This window comes from Scomber scombrus, chromosome 11, assembly GCF_963691925.1.
Source record: "Scomber scombrus chromosome 11, fScoSco1.1, whole genome shotgun sequence".
Lineage (NCBI taxonomy): Eukaryota > Metazoa > Chordata > Actinopteri > Scombriformes > Scombridae > Scomber > Scomber scombrus.
The window spans coordinates 17,717,417-17,745,226 of record NC_084980.1 but is presented as its reverse complement, the minus strand read 5'-3'; the positions used below and the strand labels follow the sequence as shown (position 1 = coordinate 17,745,226).

The following is a 27,810-nucleotide window of genomic DNA, read 5'->3' as shown; positions in this document are numbered from 1 at the left end:
AGCCATCACTTGTAAAGGACTTTAATTTGACTCACATAATCCTATTTTCCCCTTGCCCCTATTTCTCCATCATGTCATCCGGCCCCAGCTTTGTCTGAATGGACTGTTCCAAACAGCCAATCAGGAATATTTATGTTTTGAGAAGTTTGGACACCAGAGAAGCAAAAGCATCAGACAAGTGGTCAGGACTGTCCCTGCATGCAAAAGAAACACATTCAGTTTTAGAGTAAAAGTCAGAGACCAGTGTATGCTGATAAATCATGGCCTGATCTAATATTTCCTGTAGGGTTAATTTTCTGTGTTAGTACTACAGCCATCCCATTTAAGAATATCATTAGTCTGTAGTCCAACATACTCACCATTCAAATTATTATTTACCCAAAATGAATCTCCATTGATACAAAGTTGGATTCGTTGCAAAGCTTTATTTACTATTTCTTATTTAAATAAGTTCAATCAGGAGAGACAAGTGAATAGAAAGATATTTATTGTAATGAACAAAATCTTAGTAATTGAACTCCATGAGGAATCATCTCTGAACGGCTGCATATATATGTAGATCCCCCATGAAGTCCAGACACTGGTGGTGGTGATTGCTGATGAGACTGAAGAGAAGATGGCAGATGGGAATAGACTGCAGATCCTGTAGAGAATGGCGGAGATGGGGAGGTGGTGGGGCGCAGGAACAGCTGTATGACAGGACTGAAGCAAAGGGAGAGAGGCACATTTAAACGGACCGCTACAGGATGATAGGCTAAGGCTGAAGTGTGGCGTTTTGCTATTGGTTGCTGAGATTGACAGGTGACTGGCAACAATTGAGATAACGCCCTAGACATAGAAATCTAGGTAATAAATGAGCATGCTTGAAGGAGGCAGAAGTTACCAGTTATGCCTGTATGTTTTAGTCTTCTGACTGAACCTTTGCTAAGCTTCATTTGTCTGAACAAGCAGAATATTACACTAGATGGATGGAAAATGTTACCCTAACCCTGATGGAAATTACAGAAAACATATGTAGTTGTTTTAAAACCTATTTTTTTAAAACAATTGTAGATGTGATTATGATTTAGTACATTGATGAAAAAGGTGGCATTCATTTTGTTGTCTTGAGTGAGTTTTCTCCCAGTCTGTGCATTCAGTTGCTGCTGAACAGTTCTTGTATCTGTCATCTAGTCCTCAAACTGGGCCCATTGTTTCCGACAATGTATCCAAGTATAGTAGTAGAGGAAAAACTTTGAAGCAGCAATTAATCTGATACCTGTCATAATAACAATGAATCAAATAACAATGTTTGATGTCAGAGGCATTGCTCGTAGGGACGAAGCAACAGAGATTCATCACCCAGCTCTGCAGTATTTTAAGTAGATGGGGGCCTCGACTTTACAGAGCTTTGTTGCGGGTTTCAGCTTATTGTTTAGCTTCCCAGCTGCAACTCTGTTTTGGTTCACTGTCCCCACTCTTATATCATCATTTTGAGCTACAGCAGGCAGCTGTTTTCACTGAAGAAGCTTTGAAAAAAATCCACTGCACAAAACCTGCTCAGCACCAAAGAGACACAGTTAGCAACTAGCTGGTGAATGCAGTGGAGCATTAAGCAACTCGAGAGATATTTCCCTCAAGACACAGACACTATTCCACATGAATGATAATGTTGCTCTGTGTCATGACCTGGCTCAGGAAAAGATAAAAAATCAACAACCAAAAATAAGGGAGACCATACCATAATGAACATGTACACCAAATAACCAAATCAGCAAAAAATTAAATCAGATTAGAGATTCCATTTAAATTGAATTAAAGAGGTGATAACTAATTAAAGTATGGTGTGTGGAAAGCAAAATAACTAACTAAATGGTATAACAAACCAAAACAAATGCAGATATGAGAGAGAGAGAGAGAGAGAGAGAGAGAGAGAGAGAGAGAGAGAGAGAGAGAGAGAGAGAGAGAGAGAGAGAGAGAGAGAGAGAGAGAGAGAGAGAGAGAGAGAGAGAGAGAGTGTAAATGATTACAGGTGTGGCCACTACTGAGTTACTGCAATTGGTCACCTGCTGGGAAGAGAAACAGATAAGAAACGGATCCAAACTCCAAGATGACATTGCAGGGAGCATCACACTCTGCAACTGTTGGATGTGTAAATAAGCAACTGTTTGCAAACAACTTAAACATAATTAAATTGTTACAAACTGTATGTCAATGTTGTGTTCACAACTTGTTTCCACTGCCCCCAAGTGGCCTAAAAGATATGTGCAATATGTTTAAGATGCAATAGCAATTTATCTAGGACACTGTGGTTAGGAAATACAAACCCATTCGTACACAAGACATATTTAACTACATTTTCACTGAACAAAGACCTTTAAAAACACTATATGACAATGCATTCTGTATCATTTTAAACATAAGTTATTCTTGAGTTTCAGTATGTGGTAAAAATAAGAATAAACAGCTCTTTTTACATTAATACATTAAAGTTCAGTATATTACAAGATCAAAAAACACAAAAAGTTGAATCATATTTTTACAGGCATTAATCTTAGCTCAGCAGGAAATGTCACATGAGTTCATATTATAGGGCAACTAGAAATAGTTTTTGATACTGATGCATATGTGCAGGATTCATTCTTCAGTGTTGCATTTTGCTGATTGCTTTGAGGGGCACATTGCCTCATTGCAGATCTCTTTGTAGTGTGACGGCCCTGGGCCTCTATGGTAGAGGGGATGGTCTGCCTTGCCTTCTACTCCTGTGTTTCTCTCTTCCCCTAGATGGTCTGGTCCCTCCCTCCTCATCAAGTGATTGAGATCACCTGTTGGGAGCCTTTTTAAATCCTGGCGTGCCAAGATGTCACTCTCTCACTCTCTGGCCCTCCTGGAAGGCTGGTGCCTTTCAGGCTCCTTATGTTTAGTTTAGTTTGTTTTATTGCGTTAAGAAGTAGCCTTGGTTCATGTTATTTCGATGTTAAAACTATTGTTTGATTCATTTTTGTTAACTTTAATAAATTACTTTCATTTGAGCTCTTGCCGTGTGGTCCTCCCTGCTTTGTTGTGCTCTTAAACGAGCTGGGCATAACAAGTGGGGGCTCGTCTAGTTAGAACCTGGGGAAGGTTATAGTTTCTGATAAGTTTGAGCATTTGGCTTTGGTTGGGAGGCCCACCGGAGTAGTTCTTTTGTTTAGATGGAACAGGTAGAGTTTGAGACTTTGCTTTAGTTTTTCATGGTGTTAAACTGCATGTCATCGGTGTAGCCAAGAGACTGGTAAGTTTGGGTTATGCGGTGCATAGCTGTGGGATGGTTGTAGCTGAGTAGCTGGGCTATTTTTCTGTCTGGCAGGAGCATTTTCTTGTGTCCCCCAGGTAGGCTGTAGCAGCAGTTATCTCACAAGGAGAAGCTGTTGGTTTGTTGTTTTCAGGGCTGTTTGTTATTTTTGTGTGTTGTCCGCGCGGCTGGCAGCATTTGGCTCGGGAGCACCCCTAAGTATTGGCTGGGGGCAATCTGCCTTCCCCAATACAGACGGTTTGTAGGTGCATAAATACCCACCGCCAGTACACACATGAAGACTAGGGAGCAGTTAGTAAGTTTGGGCTAGGCAGTTAGGAGGGGGCGCTCCTATCACTCATCATCCCTGCGGTTGTGTGCTGTGTGACTCAGGCTGCCTTGTGGTTGCTTTTTGAATAGGTTCAGGTATTTAACTGGATGTATTTTTGATAGGGTTAATGATGGACACTGACCATAGTAATCCGTTGGTCTCTGAGTTTTTGGAAAGACCAGCTCGCAGTACATTAGCTCAGTTTAGAAAGGCAGATCTACTTGAGTTGGCTACATTGTTGGGATGGTCAAAAACTGATCAGGTGCCACGGAAGGTAGAGCTAAGGGACATCGTGGAAGGGTTAGCGGTGTCGGCCAAGCTTTTGGAGGTGGTTCAGGTTCCAGTGGCTCCATCAGTTTCTGAGCTTTTTGGTGGGACTTTGTCTTTTGACCAGTATATGCAGTTGGAGAGGGAAAAGGCAAACAGGGAGAAAGCGAGACTACAGTTTGAATTGGAACATGAGAAGATCAGAGCTGAAGTGGCCTTGGAAAGGGAGAGATTGCAGGTTGAGCAATTGAAGCTAGCGCTGATAAGAGACGGTAAAGCACAGGAATCGTTGTGGACTGGAGGAAGAAGTGAGTCTGCAGGGGGGCGTAGTGGTTTGGATATTGCTGAGAGCTTGCGAATTCTCCCGAAGTTCGATGAGAAAGACCCAGCTACATTTTTTGCATTGTTTGAGCGGGTGGCAGATGGTAGAGGATGGCCAGATAGTCACAGGACTCTTATGTTGCAGTGTGTTTTCACTGGCAAGGCCCAGAGAGTTTTTTCTGCCCTTAGTTCAGCTGAAGGTGGCGATTATGCTACAGTTAAAGGGGCGGTTCTGAAGGCATATGAATTAGTTCCTGAAGCGTATAGGCAGAGATTTCGAAACTGGAAAAAAGGGGACAAGCAAACACACATTGAATTTGTGCAGGATATTTTGGCCCATTTCTCTCGCTGGTGTTCTGCCTCTGGGGTGGACAATTATGTGGATCTCTGTGACTTGATTGTGTTGGAACAATTTAAGAGTTCTTTGCCGGCTCATCTTGCTACATACATCAATGAAAGGAAGGTCAAAACAGCATCGGCAGCGGCAGTTCTTGCTGACGAGTATGTTTTAACACATACTGGTGGCTCAGGTTTTGGTCGGGCCTACAGAAATGAGCAGCAGAGGGATGATTTCAGGGGTAGGCCTAGTAGGAATCTAGGGGTCGCCCAAGAACCAGTTCATCCATCAGTGAGGCATGTTCCAGGGACAAATGGGAGGTTTGATCCAGCTAGGGTTTGCCATGTATGTAAAAACAAGGGACACTGGAAAGGGGAGTGTCCAATCAGTAAGACAGGACAGACATCAGCAGATTCTAGTGTATATGTTAAGTCTGCTGGACTTGTGTCCTCTGCACGAAATATTGAGTCTGAGTCGGGTCTTCCTGGAGCAAATTCTTCATCTAAAAGTGTTGATGAGATGTATGCACCATTTGTTTCAGAGGGCTTTGTGTCCTTGGATGGGAAAGACAAGACCCCTGTTAAGATTCTGCGAGACACTGGGGCTACTGAGAGTCTCATTGTGGAGGGCATTTTGCCTTTTTCAACCGGTACTGCTACGGGAAGTAAAGCTCCGGTAGTTGGGGTGGGGTTGATTCCACTGTTGGTTCCGGTGCATCATTTTCATTTTTTCTCAGATCTTGTTTGTGGAGAGGTAGATATGGGTGTGCGTCCCCAGTTGCCAATCCAAGGCATAGACATTATTCTGGGGAACGACTTGGCTGGTGCAAGGGTCTGGAAAGATGGTCCGCCCCTAGTGTATGTGAGTTCACCCTCTCAGGTGTCTGGACAGCCGGATGATTGTGCCAGGCAGTATCCTAAGGTTTTTTCTTCCTGTGCAGTGACACGGGCAAGGAGTAAAGCTATGCTAGCGCAGACACAAGGGTCTGAACAGATTCAGTTTTCTCAGGCAGGGGATTCTGAGGGAAAGGGGCAGGTCAAATTGTTTACTGTCCCATTGCCATCACTGTCTAGGGAGGAGTGTATTGCAGAGCAAGACACAGATCCCACACTGAGGAAATTGTTTGAGTTTGTCCGTCCAGAAAGTGAGCTCAAGGGTGTTCCTAGTGGCTATTTTCTTAATGATGGCTTGCTGTTGAGAAAATGGGCTCATGTGGTGAATGGGGTGCAACTGGATACTGTGGTTCAGGTTGTGGTGCCCTGTAAGTTCAGAGATCTGGTGTTGAGCACATCACATGATGGAGTGGCAGGTCATCTTGGGGTGAGAAAAACATATGATAGAGTGCTTCGCCATTTCTTTTGGCCTCGTCTGAAAAGGGATGTAGCGATGTACTGTAAAACTTGCAATATCTGCCAGTTGACTGGGAAGCCCAACCAACACATTAGGCCAGCTCCATTGTACCCAATTCCAGTGGTTGAAAAGCCTTTTGAGTATCTGCCGTTGGACTGTGTAGGTCCACTTCCAAAAAGTAAGACGGGGAGTAAATATTTACTGACGGTGATGTGTAAAAGTACTCGCTATCCAGCTGTTTTCCCCTTGCGCTCAATTAAAACCAAGCCAGTACTGAAAGCATTGACATCCTTTGTTTCAACTTTTGGTATTCCTAAAGTGGTGCAGACTGACCAGGGGAGTAATTTCATGTCTCGCACTTTTGCCCAGGTGTTGGGTCAGCTGAGGGTTAAGCATCAGGTATCCAGTGCATACCACCCGGAGTCTCAGGGAGCCCTTGAACGTTTTCATCAGACATTGAAGTCCATGTTGCGTTCTTACTGTACTGAATTGGCACAGGATTGGGAGGAGGGCCTGCCGTGGTTGTTGCTGGCTATACGGGAGGTGTCACAGGAGAGCACTGGGTTCAGTCCAAATGAACTTGTGTTTGGACATACTGTTCGGGGTCCATTAGCTGTCTTGGTGGATGAGCTGAAAACTGCTGAGCCACCAGGGAATGTTTTGGACTATGTAAACGGTTTTCGCCGTCGACTGCATGTTGCCTGTGCTACGGCTCATAAAAAACTTGGCACTGCACAGGAAAAAATGAAGGAAACGTATGATAAGAAAACTGAAACCCGTCTGTTTGAGCCAGGTGATCAAGTTTTGGCTTTGTTGCCTGTGGTAGGTTCCCCATTCCAGGCAAGGTTTAGTGGGCCTTTCACAGTGAAAAGCCGTGTGTCAGACAGGGACTATTTGGTATACACACCAGACAGAAGGAAGAAAGTGCAGTGGTGTCATGTGAATTTATTGAAATCTTATCATTTGTCTCACTCCATCTCTAAGGAAAAGGGGGTCTTGCCTTCTGTCAGCAGTCACAAATTGGGGTCTGTGAGGCCAGTAGCCACATTTGGGGTGGTGCCTGCAGAGGATTTTGATGTTCCATCAGAGCCTATTCTTACAGGGAGACTCAACAATTCTGCATATTTGAACTGTTTGGACAGTCAGTTGAGTTATTTGTCGGATACTCAGCAGTTAGATGTGGTGCAGTTGTTGCATTCTCACTTGTCCCTCTTCTCAGATACTCCCTCAGTTACCAACCTGATTGAGCATGACATAGAAGTAGGGGATGCTCGACCTGTTAGCCAACGTCCTTACCGGATGCCTGTAGGGAAGCGTCAGCGGATGGAGAAGGAGGTAGAGTACATGTTACAACATGGAATAGCTGAGCCAGCATGCTCCAGCTGGGCTTCTCCATGCCTGTTGGCAGATAAGGCAGATGGGTCTGATAGATTTTGCACAGATTTCAGAAAGGTAAATGCTGTTACCAAACCTGATGTCTATCCAATGCCTCGTATGGAGGACTGCATCGATCAGGTGGGGGGTGCAAAATTTGTGACTAAGCTGGACCTTTTGAAGGGGTATTGGCAGGTGCCATTGACAGCTAGGGCTAAGGAAATTTCATCATTCATCACACCCTGGGGGTTGTTCTCATATTCTGTAATGCCTTTTGGGCTGAGAAATGCCCCAGCAACATTTCAGCGCCTTATGAACAGGGTTTTGGCTGGTTTGTCTGGGTGTGCAGCATATTTGGATGATGTGGTGGTGTTCAGTGACACCTGGGAGGCCCATGTTCAACGTTTGCAGGCAGTGTTTGACAGGTTGGTTGACGCAAATTTGACTGTGAACTTGACAAAGTGTGAATTTGCAAAAGCGACAGTGACATATCTGGGTAAGGTGGTAGGCCAAGGGGTAGTTCGTCCTGTGCAGGCTAAGGTGGAGGCGATCGCTAAATATCCTGCACCAACATCCAAAAAGGAACTGATGCGGTTCCTAGGGCTGGTAGGGTATTATCGCAGTTTTTGCTGCAATTTCTCCACTGTAGTTGCTCCAATGACGAACCTCTTGAGAAAAAATACTCCATTTATCTGGTCTCCATACTGTCAAGTGGCTTTCACGGGTGTGAAGAAACTGATTTGTTCTGCTCCTGTCCTTACAGCTCCAGTGTTTGACAGACCTTTTAAGGTACAGGTGGATGCAAGCAACATTGGTGCTGGGGCTGTTCTCCTGCAGGAAGGGGTGGGGGGAATCGAACATCCAGTTTGCTTCTTTTCACGTAAGTTTAATCGTCACCAGTTGAATTATTCAGTTATTGAAAAGGAGACATTGGCATTGATTTGGGCACTAAAATTTTTTGAAGTTTATGTTGGTCCATCATTGCCGGTGACAGTTTATACAGATCATAACCCTTTGACTTTTCTGTCTACTATGCAGAATGGTAACCAGAGGCTTATGCGCTGGTTGCTATTTCTCCAGCCATATACATTGCAGGTATGTCATGTGAAAGGTCGGGATAATGTGATGGCTGACGCATTGTCTCGAGCTCCTGTTTGATGTACCGAAGACCTTTTTCAGTAGGGGTCTTCGTTTTATGGGGGGGGGTGTGACGGCCCTGGGCCTCTATGGTAGAGGGGATGGTCTGCCTTGCCTTCTACTCCTGTGTTTCTCTCTTCCCCTAGATGGTCTGGTCCCTCCCTCCTCATCAAGTGATTGAGATCACCTGTTGGGAGCCTTTTTAAATCCTGGCGTGCCAAGATGTCACTCTCTCACTCTCTGGCCCTCCTGGAAGGCTGGTGCCTTTCAGGCTCCTTATGTTTAGTTTAGTTTGTTTTATTGCGTTAAGAAGTAGCCTTGGTTCATGTTATTTCGATGTTAAAACTATTGTTTGATTCATTTTTGTTAACTTTAATAAATTACTTTCATTTGAGCTCTTGCCGTGTGGTCCTCCCTGCTTTGTTGTGCTCTTAAACGAGCTGGGCATAACAGTAGTCTTCTGTCTGTGTCATCCACTCCCTTTTTGTGTACAGACATGACAGAGAATAAAAAGGCATATAGGATGCTGTAACAATTGATGCAAAATTAATTTTAAACCATTGACTAGACTGTAGAGGAGACGGTTGTCATTCGGACCGGTGGCATTCTGAAAGAACAGTGGAGAGGGCCAATGAAAAAATTAACATGCACAATTATTTACAGTAAAGGAGCATCAGAATGTAAGACACACATTGATATGGCACGTGTTGCAATCTTTGGTTGGTTATTAATCTACTCTCATTTTGCTTCTTCTGCAAAATGAGAGTAGATGGGGTGTTAAACTCAAAAGAAATTTCAGTTGTTTTGTAGGTGCTAAAGAATGTGTGCTTGATTTCAAGGTATGTGGGGAACTCCTTTACTATGTGAAGAAAACAGACAAAAATACAGTTATTGTGAGGCTTAATTTATATCAAAAGCTTCCCAGGATTCAAATGTCTTACTTCTTATTTAAAAGATAAATCTTATGTATTATTTAGTGACACAGTTGTAAAGGTACAATTTTCCTTGAAAATATCAATTTAGCTGCACAGAAACAAACGTGAAGATGCTTTAATTACTTCATACATGCACTTCTCTTGATGCTCATGACACTCTTGTGTGCTCCAAGTCTTTAATTGGTTCACCATAGCACTAAGTGGTTTGGTGCAAGGTAGATGAAAAAGCCTGTGAGGAAGGAGAACATATACTATTCTCTCCTTTATTTTTGTATTTTACAGAAAGAGAAGAACAAAAGAATAAAAATGAAATTCACAGCATATAGCAACCTTCAAAGAATGTGATCCATAAATATTTTATATACTTTAGCCTACTGCTGTGCATGTTGACTGGTCTACAACTGAGGTGGAAGCTAGCAGCAGTTGCAGAAATAAAGCTGAAGGTCACACGAATAAATTAAAAGCACAGCAAATTGCAACCATCAAAGAAGGTGATCCATAATAATACCTTACTATATTGCGCTGCACGTTGAGAGGTCTACAGCTGAGGAGGCAGCGAGCAGCAGTTGCAAGAATAAGCCAGAGGGATCTAGCAGAGCACTGACACTCGTTGTGTTCTTAGCTGGAGGTGGCTTTAAAGCCTATTAAAGATCACTTAAAATGGGATATTGAATTTTCTGTAACACAGAAAACACTTCATCTTCAGTGGTTACTTAAACTTAGAAGGGCAACCCATAAAGTGTGGCTATCGCTTCATAACCATTGGGCCATCGGTTTACACTTAAGATTGATCCCATCCTGATGAAATATGGGCTTTATGTGCTTTGTTATGTGTTATTCGCCATCTGTCACTTCCCTGATTCTCTCTTCCCTGTCTCTAATGTTACCCAAAAACAACTGAAGTATATCTTTTCATGAGACCTTTAAAGGTTCTATAACACCTGAACAGGCAGGGATTGACATTATTGTGAGTGTAAACCAATATGCTATTAAATATGGAGAAAAGTTTGATATGATATATGAAAAATACAAACATTTGTGAATACCTTATTGACTGGATACAGAATCCAGAGGAGTCACCAGTAACTGCCAATACCTCCCACACTGTCACCCGTGGGCATATAAAAAGAGCTGTGGTTGCTGTACATGTTCATACCAGTAACTGATAAGCTGAAATTTCCATTTCTTTGAGTTAATAAGTTTCCATTACTGTGGGTCAACATGGCAAGGCATCTGCCTACAACCACCACCTGGCTGGCAAGGCACCAAGCCTTTGGGCCCTTTCCTGTGAGGGGTCATTCAAATATTTATTTATTACCTCAAAGAATGAATTTATATATGTAATGATATAAAGACTGCTCAATGTGCTTCTTTCTATTACTAGATTGTATGTTTTACAGTGTATAGTGGATTTATGATGAACACTCAGTCCTCTCACAATGGTTTCACAGTACATAAGAGGTAAATAACAGTTGTTGTTTTTTTCTTTTCTGGGACTCCTCTGTTTGGTACCATGCAGAAAAATGTGCCTATTTGTACAGTATTTCCTAGAAATACATAAATGTGGATTTATGTTTCAGTTATTTGTTGACATATTATAGAAATTATTTTTCTTTTTTTCCCATAGTAGGCTACCCACACTCTTAAAAGAAAAAAATGTGTGTAGTGTGTGTACCGTGACCTATTTTAGCTGCATAAATGCTCACACCTACCCTACCTCTTGTCATGAGCAATGCCTCGGGCTGTCCTGACCACCACATCACACTGTCAGCACCCAGGAGTCATACATACACTTAACCAAATCAATTTCAAGCATCTTTACTAGGTCTCGTGTAAAACCTCATAATATAATGCAAGAGAGGCATTCACTCATCACTGTTTCACAACCAGCCCATTCACACCACCAGTGCTGCACTACAGGAGGAACTGTGACCATGAGGACTCTGCTGCTGGCCTCTGCGCTCATTGCAGGACTGTTTGGCTCTTTAACTGCCGTCCCTGCTCGCGCTCCCAGTCCTCCTCCTCAACATGCCTCCTGCAAAACACTCTGGTGGGTCAGTTTTGCATCTCTGTATTTGACTTCGGAAACATGATTTTTGTCAAGAATGTTAACTAAATTATTATTTTTAAAAAAAGGCTTGACATATCTCACTTAATATTTTCTTCTGTTTTTGTTTCAAATCTGAATGTGTTCAAACTGTGTTACTCTCTTTTCTCCAAGGGGTTTTGCAAAACCTTGTGCTGAAGTCAGCACGACACTAATTCAACAGATTGAAGCCTACAACCCTCTGAATGGCTGTGAGGAATGTCAGTATACGGTAACAAACCACACTTCTGAATACGTAATGAACTGTCAATAATATATTTAGTGTGACAATTGCCCATACATGTCTCATTTTCTGTTCCAGCTGGAGTTCGCCGCCCCTATGTTTATCAAAGCCAGCCACACGTCCCCAGACGGCCTCCAGGCTGAGCGCATAATCTTCAGATTTACTCCAAATGCGACCAGTGGCTGCCGTCTGTTTGTAAGTATCAGAGAAGCTTGTTTTTTTAACAATGACTATCATTATATATACACTTGTATTGGCAAGTTGCAATTATAAAACTGTACTGTTTTGCAGGGTTCACATATAAAGGATTCATTTCATGCAAATGACTCTCATTCAGTAAAGACATTTTGATTGATCAGTGATTCTCTACACATCAATCTGTTTTATTGCAAAAATAGAGAAATTATTTTTGTTGGCTGTTATCTTCTGCCAACAAATCACACATTCTCTTTTTACCTTGCTACCATCTGGAAGAAGGCATCACATTATCCCCTCTATAGCGTCTGTATAAACTGCATGTTAACGGATTTTTATTAATGTTTTGACAATTACAGTAATATAGCTGAAGGCTTGGAGGCTTATTTTAAAATGCAAGCTTTCACTTGATGTGGATTCACAATTTAACAACTCAAAGTCTCTTTTTATTTAATTTTATGATGACAAATGAGCTGGTGATGTCACTAAAAATACAAAGAAATGGTTTACAGAACAGCAAGCAAAGGTATTTTTTGTTTATCATTGATTTATTTACCTATTGTTTATTTAATTACTTACCAGGCACAGTCGACTTCTCTTAGATTTACCAACCTTATTGATAATTACCTCAACTACTGTAACCTCTACAACCTGCTGACGGGTGAGTTAAGGAGCCAGGCTCAATTCATTTCTTTATAAACATATCTTTCAATGTATGTACTGTATGCTTTCAATATGAAATTCAATACAAATTCAATTATTTATTATTAGTTATTATTAATATTATAAACATGTCTGACACCACCATGAATGGCCATTGCTCACTTTATGCACACTTCAGAGTCACAAGTGTTTGAACTTTATGAATATATGAGTATTGAACATGAACATTAACTATGAGTGCATAATGCTCTAATTTCTGTACATTTTTGTTTGTCAATGAATCTAGTGAGTGGACTCACCGCATCACCAGGCTTCATTGAGATGACCGATGAGTGGGCTTGCCAGGGCTACCCACTTGCCCCCATACTTTTGTGTTGAAACTTCTTGATAGTTAATGTTGGCAGTTCTTGTCCATTTCCCCTGGTCCTACCTTTAGGCTGCTAAATATAACAATAAAAAGTTGCAATTGTATTATGCTCTCTACATGTGTGTGTTTCTCTCTTTTTTCTTTTTCTTGTCTTTTTTTTTTACCAGAATTGTGATAGGTCATTACACTTGGACCCTCTTCAGAGCTTCACAGTTACATGTTAGTATCACATTTGAATGCATGGTTTGGACTTTGTTTGACTTGGAATGAGTCAAAATTTACAAAGAAAATTTACTCTTTTGGGTTATCATTGAGGCCTTGTTTAGGCATTGGGGAAGATACACAGGAAGAGATACTATGTTTTTATTCACTGGTGACATCACTTCAATGGACTCCAGCATGTCATCCAGTTAAAGTGGAGCAGTGCAGACGAGCCTGCAACAACTCTTCCCTTTCTCCTTACGGACTAACGGACTCATAGTGACACAGTTGTTTTTTATTGTAAGAAATTCAAGGGTCAGATGACAGACCTACAAACACATTTTTATTACTTAAGTTATCCACAGGGAGGTCTTTTCCAGGCTAGTGACATCTTAAAAGAACAAAACTAAAGTCATCCTAATGATTAAAAAAACTAACTTTTTTTTGGAAACTAGGTATCTAATTGCCTTGAAAGGTGTTTTATTTAAGTTTTGTCAGTGCTTTTCTCACAGGTTTGAAGTAGGGGGTGGCCCTGTTTTACTATTATTAGCATTCATTTATATATACTTTTTTTTTCTTTAACTTTGCCTTTTTTTCTCACTTGGTTACACATAATATTTTAGAATAAAGACTTGAAACTAGCCTTTTACTTTAACCTTGGTATAAGAGCTATAACACCAGGCCTATATCAGCGTTGCACATCAGACACTACTTACTGCCAAGATCTGTGTAAATAAGCTATAATGAAACACAAACATACATTAATAGACATAACCTGGCATTATCAGCTGTGACTGAAGAGAAGAGTAGAGCCTAATCGCTACAAGACCAATAGCTCACATCCTTGACCTGATCGATTTCAGTCGGCTATACTGGCCCTCGTGACGAGCCTTTTAGAAGTTTTCTTATGAAATATATTCAGTCACAAGCTCAGATTTTGCAGTCATACTTCACACTCAACTGAGCGAGCACCCAGCATACTCCAGAAACCTGCTTCATCATGGCCATGAGGACTCTACTGCTGGCCTCTGCTCTGATTATAGGACTGTTTGGTTCTCCTGCTGCCAGCCCTGTACCGGTTCCTTACCATGCTTTCTGCAGAACACTCTGGTAAGGCTCATTCATTTACTGTTATCCCAGGTCTCTCTGTAAATCTGTATTTGGGTTGAGAAAGATATTGTGTCACCTATAGGAGTGGCAAACATTAGATACCATGAAAACTCCAACTGGAAGTAAATTGTTGCAGCTTTTTGTTACTTTTGGAATAATGTGTCAATACTGTGATAATTGTTCTCTTCCTCCAGGCTGTTTGGGCTGCCTTGTACTGACGTCGGTAACAGACTGGTGCACCAGATTCAAGCGTTCAGTCCTCTGAATGGCTGCAAAAAATGTCATTATATAGTAAGATTTGATGTTTTACGTCTTTGTTGGTACATTTTTGAAAATAGACTGTAAAGGCTGTATTTAAAATGAGCTTGATTACCATATAAAGGTACTGAGAAATGATCGTTTTCATGTTTCTACTATGATAATAATGCTAGATTATGTTTGCAAACATTATTGATCAATACATTAAGTCAAGTCCTTTTTGGCTTAAAAGGGCTTTACAATGTGTACACTTCCCTCAATCCTTACAGATATTTGATGTTGAAGCTGTTAAAGCTCTTAATTAAGATTGATGATCACACACTATGATAATGGCAGAAGTCAGATTCCTAAAAGTTATTTCCAACCCTTAGATTCATCTTGCAACCCCTTGAGGGTGTCCTGACCTCCAGGCTGGGAATCACAGTTTTTGGATAATTGGTCTCTTCTTCATTCAACAGTTTCATGTTCTAGCATGACAACAATGCTATGTGGACAAATCGAACGCAATTAAGATTTTTTTTTTTACTTTTTGGTGTGGCAAAACTGATTGAACTGGCAAGCCCTTATTGTTCAACATCAATAGCTAACCTCAAAATGCTCTGGCTAAATGGGAGCAAATTCCTGCTGCTAAATTCTAAAATCTTGTGAAAATCTTTTCAGACGAGTGAAGACTGTTATAGCAGCATATTAATGCCTGTTGTTTGTCACATATTTTTGTCTTTACAGCTGTTAAAATAATGTCTAAAGGTCGTATGTGCTCAGTCTATTGATTGTCCCTGTTTCAGATTGTTTCAGCAACTAACACATCTATCCAGGCCCACCACACTTCCCCAGACAACCTGCACGTTGAGAGCTTAGAATTCACCCTACAAACCACCATCCTGACCGGCAGCTGCCGCGTGAATGTGAGTTACGATGATGTTCAGTGCTTAACATAAATTACCTCCCTAAATTGTCAGAGTAACACATATGAATTTATATTTTTTGTTTGTTTGCAGGCTCAGTCTGCTTCTCTCACATTCTCCAGCCTCCTGGATGGTGGTCTCAACTACTGCAACCTTTACGACCTGCTGACAGGTGAGTCCAGGGAGCCTGCATCGTGTTTTTGTTGTTTAGAGAGATTTCAACCATGCTGCTGCTCTGGATTCAGATTCCAAAATGAACATATTTTCTTTCATTCATGTAATATATCATACTATGAGTGAAAATGAGTACAAATATTATATCTGAATGTGGATTGATCTAATTTCAATGTGTTTTTGTGAATGAACGTCTTTATTCCAGCGAGTGGCCTAAACTTATCGCCAGGATTCCTGGAGATGACCAGCGAATGGGCGTGTCTGGGCTACACCACCGCCACCTGTAGAACCTAAAAAGATTATGCATATTATGGCTCAGTTAGGTTGCATTTGTTGCCTGATGTATTATGCTTTTTTATATATATAAACATTTCTATCTATTCTAATGTAATCTACGGCCCTCTGCACTTTTTTCTGTACACCTGATTCAGTTTTTGGTTGTTGAAATATGAATGAATGAGATGCTGAATAAACAACCAGTAAAGTACAAATGCAAATGTGTGCATGAATAACTGAACATGTCTGTTAGGAGTGCATGTGCTCTTTCATGCCATATTTAAAGACAGAAACAGTCATCATCATCATCACCATCAAGTGTATTTGGGGGTGGGTTTTTACACCCTGTTATTATATTCTGTGAAATCACTATATACTTGATTTACATGGTAAAATGCATTATGTTCATTACAAAGTCAGATGACTTTTTCTTCATTAGCTTGAAGTAAACATCAGAGGACCAGCAGGCTTGAAGGTCAGTTTACTTAAGTCTCTCTCAGTAGAAGATAGCAGTGAACGTCTATATACAGCATAAAAAATGTTCCACAGCAAAAGGAAAACATGTGACTTGTGACACTCAATGATTTCTTTGTCCTATTTAAACCACATTAGAACCATAGACTCACCAACAGGCACGAAACCTGGGCAGCTGAACAATAAAATTATATTTTACATCAATCTACAATGCATTACTAATCAGTAGTAAACATAACTAATGCTAGGGTAACTAGCATTGAGCTCCCCCTCCGACCCCTACACACACACACACACACACACACACACACACACACACACACACACACACACACACACACACACACACACACACACACACACACACAACCAGCAAAGTCACAGCAACACACAAAGGTGGCATTACATGGCTGATTTTCTGCATTGTTGCAAAATGTGACCATCAGCATTTATTTATTTTACATTTCTGACTAAATAACTCAGTTGACATTATATGTCTTGTCTGTGCTGAATCCATAAAACAGTTAAATCTGGTGTAACTATTTCACTTCTGTGTATAATCTAAAAACGAAAAAAAAAGAAATCCAATTAAATCAACTGCAAAACTGACAATATAGCTACATCATTTTTCTTTTTTTTCCCCCCCCAGAAACATGTTAGTTGATGGCATATTTTCTGAAAACAGCATTAATTGTGTTCATGGTATGGTCCACAACAGAGAGATGTTGTGTTAATTGTGTTTTAGAGTTTTGAAAATATGACAAAAAAGACTGGACAAAGGGATGTTGAGGAAAGGATGTGCAAATGTAAAAAAAAACTGTAAATAGAGTGGAATACATTTAGTCTTGTACGATGCCCATGATGCTGACCAACTCTGAGGCAGCCAACAAGCTCAGCGAGACTCTTAGATGATAGGATTTGTATAAAAGAGGGAAAACAATGAATATTGATCATGAATAATTGCTTTAGTGTTCAAGAGTCTTGTGGATAGTGTGATGCGCTGTTCTGCGTCATGTTTTCGTATGAATAATCACTTAATAGTCATTCTAAGGGCGACAAAAAGGCCCCCTCATTCTTACCATAATGTTCCTTATCACTCTCTCTCTCCCCACCTCAAATCTGCCTCACATGACATATACTTTTGGGCCAATCAGAACTGAGCTTGGTTGGTCTATGTTTTTTTTTCTCAAACAAAACCACTGATGGCAATAAAACCAAAAAAATAGAAGACATTTTGAAGACATCTACGTGATTCTGATTGATCATCTTGAACAAATCCAGCACATAGTCAGAGCAGAAAAAATATACCTTTCTCATTCAGGGTGACCTTTTTTTTTAGATGAAATAAAGAAATAAATCAACAAGCACACGAGTCCATGATTAGAAGTTTGATATAATGATATTTGTTTGAGATCTATTCAATTGAAAGAATATATATTTGAAATATAATTTGCATGTAGGTCTATCCATTGTTTTGGCAAAACAGCACAATAAAATGTATTTCATACACCATATTTTAACTTTTGTATCAAATCTTGTTATTAGCTTTTCTTCTTAACGTGATGATCCAGGGGAAGTAGTTCAGGTCACACATCTGTAGTCTATTCTTTGCTAAGTTAATCAAAGTTGCACCAGTAACATCCATCTGAGATACGCTTTGATGTCTGGTAACAACAATGGTGTCAAAGTCCTACGTTCAGTCAAACAATTACTTTCCATATCTGCATGTTTTATGGTTTAATTGCTGACATACTTTTACAGTAACTTCAATCACAGCCTGTGTCAGTTCTTCCTTGAGAAACATTTCACAAGTAAAACTACATTTCTTGTAACTGGCAGCGGTCAAATGTATTAGTTGTGAAATTATCAGTCAGAAACTGCCAAATCTGAACTAGGTCCACAGATTAGACATGCAATCAGCTGTTTTTACCATCATCTCATATTTAATTTATTTTGCACACATTGTGAAAATTTGGATGTGTAGAACTGTGCAAAAGTTTTAGTATGAATAAATGAAGTGAGGCTGCTTCAAAAATGATGCTATGAATTGATTTTATTAATCAGTTAACTTCAAACTAAAAGTTCAGTAAACAGAAAAATCTAAATTAAATCAATATTTGGAGTGAGCATGTTTTGCCTTTAAAACAGCAGCAGTTCTCCTCGGTACACCTGCACACAGTTTTTCAAGTTGTTGGCAGGTCAGTTGTTCCTGCATCTTGGAGTAACAGTCTTTCTGTGTTTTAAGGTGTCTCAACTGCTTCTGTCTCGTCATGTAATCCCAGACTGACTCCATGATGTTGAGATCAGGGCTCAGTGGGAGCCATACCATCTGTTACGGGACTCTTTGTTCTTCTGTGTTGCTGAAGAAAGATCTTCATGACTCTGACTGTATGTTTGGAGTCGCAGTCATGCTGCAGAATGAATTTGGGACAGATCAGATGCCTTCCTGATGGTATTGCATTATGGATATGAATCTAAAAAAATCCAAAGTGCCGTAAACGTTTGCACGGACCTGTATATAAGTGTATTATTTGTATGTGTAAATGTAGATTCCTTGTATATAGAATATTGTTTTTTTTTTCTTTTTAATTTCTTCTTTAGAACTACCTTTATATACTTTGTTCTATTTTATTGCCAAATTGGTTGTTTCATTCTTTTCTAAATTAAAATATTTTAATGTTTGTAATGACATTGTGTGTAGCGTGAAGGTGGCTATAACTGAATTTCATTGTGCAATTGAAATGAACCGATATTTTCAGCAGGCTAATTACAATTTAATCTGTACATTCAAATTTGGAAATTTTGCCCTTAAAACCTGATCCTTTAAAAACAGTAATAGATGTTTATTATTTATTTATTTATTTTTTTTATTTTTTTTCATACTGTAGTAGTCACAATAACTTAAGAAAGATAAGAAACTAATAAAAAGGCAAACAATAAAAACATACAGAGAACAGAGGAAAATACCAAGTTCTTGTGCTACAACATAAACATTTTTCATTTTAAACATTTTCATGCATTCTCTTTGTTCTTATAGCAGGGTAGAAACTTCAACTATGTCATGACACACATTTTTAATTTCACAATCATTTGCAGGCAGAAAGTCCAAATCCAAGGCAGAGCCACTCGTTAGTGAACTCTGCAAAGCCGGGAGCTTTAGTGAGTCCACTTCCTGTACAGACAGGAAACAGAAGGATGGGATGAAGGATCAACCAACATGCAGACTATAATGGTGTTTGATTTCCCCATTTCAGGATTGGATATGTTAGAAGGTCTAACTCCTACGTATTTGTTGACATTTAAATACAACTTACCTTAAAAAAAAAAAAGCTTACCTTGTATTACATTGTGGAGATTACAGTAGTTGGTGCCGTTATCAAACAGGCTGTACCAGAATGCAGACACGGATGAACCCTGAATAGCAACCAAATGAAACATGTTCATGGCAATTTGTGATGGAGATTTAGGGAGTCATCTTTAAATCCCCCTTGTAAAGTGGATATCATTGATGTGATGGTGATTACTGTGAGATTCGTTGGACGCAAAATGAAAAACTGAATGTCTGACCTACCTCTACATGGCAGCCCAGGCCCATAGCCGTTGGGATCATGGTGAAGTTAACACTCTCGACCTGGCCGACCGCTGAATTGTGAGTGGCCTGAATAAGGGCTGCGGTCACTGATCCGAGCTGGATTTAAACCACAGAAAAATGATTTAGCATGTCACAAAAATAAATATATCCATGTGAATCTAAACTTCGTCCTCAACAAGTTTCTACCTTGTATGAGCCCATGGCTTTAAGCTGAGTCACAATGGCGATGTTAACTTCATCACATGGTATACCAAGCAACCTAGGGATAAAAAGAGTAAAATTAATAACTATCTATCAATCCATCTGCCTATCGATCTATCACAAATACATTTTTCATTTAATCCCACTCACATTCACACTGAATGAAATGTTTCAAAGCAACATCAAACTAAACTCACAGATATAGTAAATTAAGTCTTACCATACAATCTTGCAGAAGGCATGTGTTACTTCATTGGGTGCACCATTTGTAATAAAGCACATTCCCAAAAAGAGAGCGCAGGCCACAACCAAAGTCTTCCCAGCCATGATAATTATTTGTCGTTTCTTGTTTGTTCCCAACGCAGCGTTCTCACAGGAATGAGCGGATGCTTCTAGGGTTAGGGTTTATATAGAGCATTGCATGAAAAGGAACAACTTGAAGACCATTGGCTTGTCATGTGGGCCCATGCAAAAGTGATTTGCATGACCCTTCACATGGACTGCATGGCAACTTTCATACCAACAGACGTGAATTTAACAGCCTGAATTCAGGAAAACAAAACACCAGATGGCTGTATATACAGAAATATATGACCACCCAAGACATCATTTTATTCACATATTTCACAACCCCAAAGAGACATCTTAAAATTGATGTCCAATCAATAGTTAAAAATGGAAAGATATTCAGTTTATTGACAAAAAACAGCAGCTACTCCACATTTGAGAAGTTACAACTAGGTAATTTGTGGCATGTGTAATAGAAAAATGATACAAGTATTGTATTATCAAAAAAGTTGCCAATTTATTTTCTGTTGATTAACCAATTGATTAATTGACTAATCATTTGCTTAACACAAGTTAAACAAATTGTAAATTAAAACAACAACACACTCAAAGCAGCAGCATGAATCTCATATTAAAAGTCTTAAAAAGGTGAGTTTTGATGTTGTCTTGTAAATATACAGACTGGTGAAATCACAGATGCGTTAAACTTGACCAGCCTGCACAGAACCTGGATCTCAGCCCCATTTACAGGAACAAAGATTGAGTGAGATCGTATCGGTTAACATCAGTGGCCGAGGTCACTAATGCTCTCTAATAATATATAAATGTAATTTCTAGGAGATAAGGTTGTTTAATGGCAGAATAGGAGTGAATCCCTGCAGCCAGGATCCAAAATCTTGTGGAAAGCCTTCCCAGAAGAGTGGAGGCTTTATATGAGTGCCCATGGTTTCGGCAGGAGATGTTCAACAATCACATATGAGTATGATTTTCAGGTGTACACAATTTTAAACAAGGAGAACTACAAGGAGGATGTACAATGCAATTGCAATCACATTTTTCCTGCCTTTGTATCATCTTTGGAAACTGTGCCTCTGTTCAAAAGCTTTTGTAATTCATCATGGTTTCATTGTTGCCATAATTCATTATCTTATTTCTTGAAACAAACATGCCTATTGATTCACAATCCCCGAGGCCCCAAGCAACCTAACCAGCGTAAAAATTATAAAGACCAGAAACAACAAACAGAACATAACTGAAACCACTGCCTCTAACTGTCATCCATGTCACTGAAATTCAATAAAGGCTTAAACACAAAACCATGTCTCCCCTCAGGCAAGGACGATGTGCATTTTTGTTCTTTTCAGGTCAATGGTGGGAAAATCGTGTTTAACTATCAGATCAGTGGTCCACATGAAAATGTGTGCCTCCTCTCTGTCTGCAGAGGGCACCAGACCACAAATATTCACAGATTTTCTTCTCCTACTTGCAGTCAGGAGACAAGCCTCACAAATCCTGATGGGCCTCTTACCGTCAGGGACATATCCCCACTTTTTTGTCTTTATACTCTGGTTGGTGGAGACTTAGACTGCAAGAAAATGCTACATAGTAAAAAATATAAATGCAGAGAGGACCAAAGAGAATGCAGCATTTTAAAGTAGTGTTACTGTGAGTTTAACATGTAGGCCATGCTTTCTTTACATCCTCCTATCAATTCAGAGGCCTTTAATGGATGTGGCAGTTAATGCATCAAACTCAGATTCTGTTTAATGGCTGAGCTGTGTCTCAGGAGGTCTATCCACATGTGAGAGGATAGTTCCAGTCATCCCTCTGATGGAGAAACTCCCTGTGGTCGCGTCTGTCTGTAACACGTCAGCCATGCAGATGAATGGGGATGACAATCTTCTTTTGTCACTAATGAGGAACCCTGCAGTGAGATGGTATTCAGAGAGCAGATGCAGATGAGCAACAGCACTCCAAAAACGAATTTAGCAAAATGACCATCCCTGTTGCCTTGAGTCTTTTTAACATTTCTTCCATTTGTGCTATCACGGTATCTGAATGACCTACTTTGATCTTTAGGCTTATTATCTGTAGTGTTGGTAAGTTGTATCACTCAGTATTCACAATATTTTATGTTAACTTTTGTGATCTGTGGTTGACTTTTCATCTCATTTAAAGGCCTTGTTTTGTGGAGAAGCCCTGTGACAAAATCTAGTTACAGTTCTAATTTTAGCTTCAGTTTGTATTCTCCTTACAGTGCATATTTCTGAATTTGTGTTTTATAAAATTACTATGTAGTAACAGTAGCAAAAGCACACAGGAAGTCTGCTTAATATTTGTTCATGTTTATATTCAAACAACAGTCAGGTGTCTGAATGAACACTGAAACAGGTTTTCTTGCCATAATCATTCCTCTTGTGAATACTGCCCATTAGAAGATCCCTTCATAATGCACTTACAATTTAAGTGATGGGTGGCAAAATCAACAAGCCTGCTTCTGTACAAAGATGTATTTAAAAGTTGATCTGAAGCTAATATGAAGCGTCAGCTGTCCAAATTAGTCAAATCAAGTAGATAGCTTTCAGTATTACAGTCTTTTTAGAGCCAAAGTCCCAATTTGTGTTTGAATGATTCCACCTCAGCTCAACAGGGAAATGCTGTCCGAGGAAAGTGACTGACTAACTCAGACTGCTGAAGCCCCATATGAGCTTTAGATAAACCTTTAAATACATTCTTGCACAAAATAACTGTGTGGATACACTACATGCTCTCATCACTTACACTAAACATCCAGCAAACCCTGATAGATTAGATCTCTACAGATGGGTGTTTGACTATGAAGAACCTTAGCAATGATCACAAGACCCTTGAATTGTGTTCTGAATTAAAAATAAAACAAGATCAGAGACCTTTTAGACTAGAGGACATTGCCAAAAGCTTTGCATCAGGTGATGATATAAAAAACAAGGAAAATATTCTCCATTACAGGATCCACTGTTCATTTTTGCCCTAAAGCTACCCAGCAGGTTAATCCAAATGAAGCACAAAAGTCCCATATGTTTCTTGGTGTTGCTCTGTTACAGTCTATAGTATGGTGAGCTAGTTGACGGATGGCAAAGGCCCTGCAGTACGTGGCTGGTCATTTGCTCAGCCATTTGCCAGGGTGGTCAGAGCAATGGTAACTGTTCACAGGGCAATCCCTGCAACAGCAGACCACATGCTGCTGTGGAGACCATCTGCTGGGTTTAGATCACAGAAACAGTCACAGTCTGTCTCTCAAACTCTGCATCATATTCACATGTTGTGCTCAAATGTCCAAAACTAGGATATTAGCCAAAGAAAGTTGCAGTGATATTATATTATAGTTTATAATGTGATATGTTACCCATTTGCTTGTAAATGAGTGCAGTAAAACTTGCTTATAGTCAGTATGACGGTTATGCAAGTAAATCTACTGAATCATTTTTTGTGGTTTCAAGTTTTCCTGTTTGGAACCACAGCTGTCTCTATTGAGGGCTCTATAAGGGTAAATAAATCATTAACTAATGCTATATTGATCAGTTAAAAGTCATTAATGAGAACATTTTTATAGGTTGTGGCACCCAGCCTGCAACTTCATCAGAAAAATCCCTCCAGCTTTAAAAAAAAAAAAAAAAAAAAAATGATATTACATTTCTTTGACTTATTAAAATGTTCAACTGCAGACTTACAACCCTTCATTACCGATGTAACAATTCTGATGACTTTTGCTGCTGCCTTATTAGAAAGGGAGAAACTCACATCCTTTCATTATGACTTCATTAATATCTTGACTGTTAATAACTCAATAGCAAGATATTGTTCACAGCCTGGCAACCCAAGGGTTTCTCTTATGGTTTATAAATGATTAATATTGGTAAATTATTGATTAAACATTAATATAGCTATTACTTACACGATTGCCTATTAGTCACTTTTTTCATTGTATATTTATTATCTTTATCTTTATAATGTTTATTAAGAAATAACCATCGTATTTTATAATAATAATAATCTCTAATCGGGGTTTGCGTGTTACTCGACTCTCGCACTGGACTCTCGTAGTCTCTCGCGATAGTTCATGCCTCCAGTGACGTATTGCTATGTTAATCTGAAAGTGGACGGGCTGTGCTGGCTGGAAGTGGACCACATTTTAAGAACAAACAAGGTCAGCAACGCGTTTTAGCAGTTTCGACACATTTCAGGATTTTAAGTCGATGAAACTTTTCGTACACCTCGTGCTGCAGCTCTGAGTTTATTGCACACTGTTTTCGCTTGATTCAATCGATTTCCTCGCTGCCCTTTGCTCAAAACAATCTTTGTAATTTAACGACCACCATGCTGCAGTAGAACATACTCGACATTCTTTGCAAAGTATAGAAAGTAGCTCGAAAGGGATTCATTGAATGTAGCTCATATTTTTCATTGTTATTTCATTTTAATTCAATCATTTTGAGTCAAATTGGCACTTATTCCGCTGTGGTTATGTTCATCTCAATAACAGTGGCTGTTGTAGTTTGAAGTCCTGACTGGGCGTAAAAACATCCACCAGCTTGATACACAACTTTGAGATCCCTCACCTACACCTAGACTGGCAGTATAGTTAGTTTAAATTGTGATCAGGGCTTGCATTTTGAAGTCCAAAGTTCCCTCCCCTGGTCTGGTCAATGAGTTGTCAGAGCTCCTCCCTCCCTTCTCCTGTCAGATCTGCACTATAACATGCAAAACGTTTCCCTGCTCTTACATTTCTCTCAACTCTAAATAAATCATTACTTTGTGTCCCTGCAGGTTGTGAGAAACCCTAAACACCCATCATGTCAGAGCTCAGTGGGAAGGTCCAGACTGTCCTGGGTCTGGTGGATCCCGACCAGCTGGGACGTACCATGACCCACGAGCACCTGACGATGAGCTTCGAGTGCTGCTACTTCCCTCCTCCTCCAGGTGATGAGGTGGTGTCGGAGGACCCATTCCACATGCAGCACATGCACTGGCTGAGACAAAACCCCTACAGTTGCCACGAGAACCTGCTGCTGCAGCAGGAGATCGCCGCCGTGCGGGACGAGCTGCTGGCCTACAGGAAGGCTGGAGGGGGTGCAATAGTGGAGAACACTACCACAGGCATCGACCGGGACCTGCCCACCCTCAGGAAGCTGGCCAAGGACACCGGGGTCCACGTCATCGCTGGAGCGGGGTACTATGTGGACTGCACCCACACAGAGGCCACCAAGAAAATGAGTGTGGAGAAGGTGTGAGTTTAGGAGTGTAGCAGTGTTTGGTACACACACACTTTTTTTTTTGTTTTTTGGGGGTTTTTCTCCCAAGTTTTAAATCCAGGGTTTTGATTGTCTGAGAGTGTGGGCCTCCCCTCAGACAAAACTGGGAAAAAGGGACTCCTCACCCTGAGTTTACTTGCTTAATTTCATTCATTTCATGGATGCCTATGGGATCATGATTATGTTACTTGATCCCGCTGACATTCAACAGTTGAGCCAAGATAGGTTGGTACTGCTGTTTGACGTACGTCAGACTCATTAACCAAGTCACACACTATTAAGCTGTGATGTCTTTTTGATAACGAACATAAAATCTAGTATTTTTTGTCTAATTTTTTTTATTCCATTCATGGAGCCTCGAGTGGAAATTACTTGGAGCCCCCCTGGTCAGGCCCACCTCTCACTCTGAAAACCTGTTTTAAACAATTTAATCTAAAAAAAAATCTAAAAACTTCATCAGTGTGTGTGTGTCTAGGATTGGCTGCTGTACCGTATGTCTCAGTCATATGATTAGAACATCCTGAATCAATTTGTTGTGCTGAGAGTTTGATCCATCGCCGGTTCTCTCAACACATTCTGTGTTTCTTCTGTCTTCTGATTGATCTGATCATGTTTGCAGCTGCTGTGTCTTGTCTTCGAGTAGTGACTCACTGAGAATATTCACATAATCTTCATATTTATTATATTTCGATATTGTCATTCAAACCTAACTTGCTGTCCATGTGCATGAAGTCTGATAAACAAGCAGAGCAGGGACCCACAAAAGTGTAATTTTAATGATCTAATATGTAGATAAAGCTGCAGCAGACTGATGGCGTTCTCCTTTGACTAACTTCTCATTTTCCTGCCCGTCAGCTCACCGACATCATCGTCAGCGAGGTGCTTCACGGCGCCGATGGCACAGACATCCGCTGTGGTGTTATCGGAGAGATCGGCACCGGCTGGCCGATTACTGAGAGCGAGAAGAAGGTGCTGAAGGCCACAGCTCACGCTCAGGCTCAGCTCGGCTGCCCCGTTATCATCCATCCCGGCAGGAATCCTACCGCTCCAGCTGAAGTCATCCGGATTCTCCAGGAGGCCGGCGGTGACATCAGCAAAACTGTCATGTCACACCTGGACAGGTGAGAAGTGCCTTAATACAGCTGGCTGTGTTTGGGAATTGAAGTGTTGTTTGGATTTCATTAAAAGTGTTGTAGCTGACCTTTATGTCACCTTTAATTGCAAAACATGATGACACTCTAAGGTTTTTATACATTAGTTAAGCCCTAAATTAAGCCCTATTTCTGTCATGCAGTGGAATTATTATTCATTGATTTTACAATAATTTATGTGTTAAACTTGAACTGCTTGAAATGCCACACGTCAACTTTATCACCTGTGTGTTCTCTTCCTGCAGGACCATATTTGATGAGGGTGAATTGCTTGAGTTTGCTAAGATGGGGAGTTACCTCGAGTACGATCTGTTTGGAACTGAGATGCTGAACTATCCCTATGACCTAAAGGTGGACATGCCGAGTGATAGCCAGAGAGTCAAGGCGTGAGTAACACTGCTTGAGGTTAAATTTGTCAATGGTAACCATGCTGATGTGTTTGACAGAGGTTGTGAGAGTGGTAAATTTGATCAAAACCCCCTGATAGTGCGACTGTTCTCCGCACTTTGTGAGGAAATGGGAGCGGATCATACCTCTGTGTTGTTTTAACAGCGAAGCAAGGCTTTCCAGGGGCAAAGTGATGTCGTGCATCATTGAGCTCAGAGCGGAATTTCATATCTTTTTGGAGGATGAGCGCATGTATGAAGCTGAAATCAAGTTCAGTGATGAACTGTCTTGTGGTACTCTGCTGGCGCTGGATTGCCAACTTTTGTGGTCAAATTGATCCATTTTGTAACGTTAACATTATTGCCCACACTAGCCTCCTACCTCTCCGTGTAGAAGTTTGTGTTGTTCCGCTGCAATTAACATGCCGACGTTAAACATTATTTTCGCACTGTGGTTCCAGGTTCCATTTTTCTCCAGGTTTCCTATTTAATGTTATTTTAATTTAGGCTACATGTAGGCTATTAATGATTTCTTTTGTTTGTGTGTGGGTGTTTTGTTTTGAGTGCTTGATCTTTGTTGTCAATAAAGAAAGGCATTAATAAATAGGCATAAAAAAGGCAAATTTCCTCCTGTTCGTCGCGC

The 27,810-nt window shown here is 40.3% G+C and overlaps 1 protein-coding gene across 2 annotated transcripts in view; it reads left to right on the top strand.

Annotated features, from left to right (window-relative positions):
* pter (phosphotriesterase related) overlaps window positions 1-27,810 on the top strand; it is a 291,456-nt gene that overhangs the window by 262,119 nt on the left and 1,527 nt on the right. The window contains exons 1-4 of one of the 2 annotated variants that reach the window (XM_062428972.1): window positions 24,462-24,525; window positions 25,146-25,603; window positions 26,486-26,751; window positions 27,027-27,167. In XM_062428972.1, the coding sequence (XP_062284956.1) occupies window positions 25,172-25,603; window positions 26,486-26,751; window positions 27,027-27,167 (839 nt within the window). In that variant the 5' untranslated portion in view covers window positions 24,462-24,525; window positions 25,146-25,171. Of the gene's footprint in view, window positions 1-24,461; window positions 24,526-25,145; window positions 25,604-26,485; window positions 26,752-27,026; window positions 27,168-27,810 lie in introns of those variants that run through there. The other variant, XM_062428973.1, reaches the window with a different exon arrangement.